Source organism: Vollenhovia emeryi, unplaced genomic scaffold, assembly GCF_000949405.1.
Source record: "Vollenhovia emeryi isolate VEMERY1.0 unplaced genomic scaffold, V.emery_V1.0 DF944153.1, whole genome shotgun sequence".
Classification (NCBI taxonomy): Eukaryota; Metazoa; Arthropoda; class Insecta; order Hymenoptera; family Formicidae; genus Vollenhovia; species Vollenhovia emeryi.
Window position 1 is genome coordinate 1 of NW_011962213.1, and position 2,674 is coordinate 2,674.

The window sequence follows — 2,674 nt, forward strand, 5'->3', positions numbered from 1 at the left end:
CACCCTGTATATGTATATTGTATATATATTAATAATAATAATTAAAAACATTTAGGACCGATTTTTCTAATTTCTTAATCAATTTTACCCAACAGATAGCGATCTTCGTCTTTTTTCCAGAGAGGTTAAAAAAGATAAACATATGCTATTCGTCGGGTAAATAAATTTACCAAGAAGTTGAAACAATCAGCCCTTACAATATTATTTTATAAATATCAGAAATAAGAAATACACATACCTATGTGAACATATATCAGATTTCTTTCAGATATCATAAATAAGAACTCCATATGTTAACATGTATCAGATCTGTTTCAGATATCATAAATAAGAACTCAATATGTTGATATAATTTAGGTATCTTAAAGACGTTCAATTTGAGAAATCCTTTAGACATCATTTTCGTGATATCTTTTTGTTTAAAAAAAACGGCGCACTAGATAACATTCTGATATATTTACGTGATCTTTTAGAAACCTATCTAAGTTAACAGGTTCAGAAATGCGATATCTTTTAGAAATCGTTTTCATTTAACATATTGTTTTCTGGGAACGTTCATTTAAAATAATTAACGTTCAATTATGACTTTCGTTTCTGCAATAACATTGCAGTATAATACACATGTTAAAAAATGTACTTTAATTAAAATTTCATATAAAAAAGTGTGAGCATTTTTGTGTGAAATTGTACACTTTGTTAGAACATCCGGAACTACCAAGACGTATGGGAATAATTAATAATGCGAAAAAGTTTGATGCGGATTTCTTCGACTTTCCTTTTGAGCAAGCGCAAACATTTACACCTGAAATAAAAATATTATTGGAACATTCTTATGAGGCAATTATTGATGCGGGGATCAATCCGAAGCAATTGCGAGGAAAAAATACCGCCGTGATCATAGGGAACACCTTGTGTGAAACGCAATTTAACTTGATGTATACGGATCTTAAGGTAAAGAAAGTTATTGATAAGTATACCAGGAATAAATTATTATAAATTAATATATAGAAATTCATATGTTTGTATCACTCAAGTCCGAAAACGTGTAAAATTGTTAATTTTCTGTAATTAGCTAAATGGTCTGAATATTACTGGATGTTCAAAATCTTCACTGGCAAACATGATTTCGCACCATTTTGACCTGAAAGGACCATCACAAGTAGTCGATACAGCATGCAGCTCTAGTCTTTATGCCATAAACATTGGTTATCGTTGTATTATGTCGGGCCAATGCGAAGATGCGATAATTGGAGCTGCACAAATAAATATTAATCCAATTATAAATATGAACTTCTTTCGTTTAGGTACTCTTACTGAAATTAATTTTATAATACATTAAGTACAAAAATTAAATAATTATACATATATGTCTCTTTTAAAATAATAAATAAAATTTAACAGACTATGTAATTTCATTAAAAACATTTGTAATGCTAGTAAATAATTAACCAATGTAGAAAAATTAATAAACGATGCGACTAGCAAATTTTAATTTTAGAAATTTATTGCAAGAAATATATTACCTCAGCCAGGGTTTGAACCTGGACCTCCCTACACACTGAGGCATGTCAGTGGTCGAATTGGTGAGACGCTCGCTTAGAGTGTAGGGAGGTCCAGGTTCAAACCCTGGCGGAGATAATATTTCTCGCAATAAATTTCTCTAATTAGAATTTGCCAAAAATCTATATCCTTGTTTTATTTTTACATTTGTGTTTTTCAGGTGTTTTGTCACCGAATGGTGAATCCAGACCTTTCGATAAAGCTGCAAACGGTTATGTACGCAGCGAAACGGTGTCAGTGATATATCTTCAAAAAGCAAAGAATGCGAAAAGGATTTACGCTATAATTCCGCATATTAAAACAAACTGCGATGGTTATAAAGAAGAAGGAGTAACATATCCGTCGTCCCAGATGCAAACTACTTTGCTATCTGAATTTTATGATGAGTGCGGAATACCGACATCTTGCGTGGATTACATTGAAGCACATGGTACTGGTACCAAAGTCGGCGATCCTCAGGAAGTCAATGCTCTTCATAAGGTTTTTTGCAAGAATAGAGAAACTCCTTTAATGATTGGCTCCGTAAAATCCAATCTTGGTCATGCTGAAGCTGCAAGTGGTTTTTGTCAGCTTGCTAAGGTAAAATAAATGGTTTACGCATTTATTCATTATGTTTCAAATTTAACTTAATTAAATAATAATAAATTAATTTGTAATTAATTTATTAGTTGTATTTTATTAATTGTATTTTATTGTTTTTAAAGGTAATAATTGCATTCGAAACCGGTATTGTTCCACCACATATTAATTACACATCACCACGAGATAATATAGACAGCATAAAAAATGGAGCTATCTGTGTCGTTACAAATCCAATGCCACTTAAAAATGGTTACATAGGTATTAGTTCTTTCGGTTTCGGGGGAGCTAATGCTCACATGTTAGTAAAGTGGAACCCCAAACAAAAACTTGACAATAATGCGCCTAATGATGACCTGCCAAGACTTGTATTATTATCTGGACGCACGGAAGACTCAGTAAACTTGTTTTTAAACGATGTTAGTAAACATTTCAAAAGTAATTTTAATGTCATTTTGAGTAATTCAACATTATATGTATAATACATTTTGTTTTAAAATATTTTTGACCTTAGACTGCTAATCATCCGATAAAT

At 31.3% G+C, this 2,674-nt stretch overlaps 1 protein-coding gene across 1 annotated transcript; it reads left to right on the top strand.

Annotated features, from left to right (window-relative positions):
- Positions 1–35: 35 nt before the first annotated feature.
- Positions 36–2,671, top strand: LOC105563992 (fatty acid synthase-like; the record flags this gene model as incomplete). The annotated part of the gene is made up of 5 exons (XM_012016044.1): positions 36–951; positions 1,073–1,304; positions 1,721–2,139; positions 2,265–2,558; positions 2,654–2,671. Coding segments are annotated over exons 1-5 (1,191 nt in total), but the record flags the coding sequence as incomplete, so codon positions are not given.
- Positions 2,672–2,674: the final 3 nt, after the last annotated feature.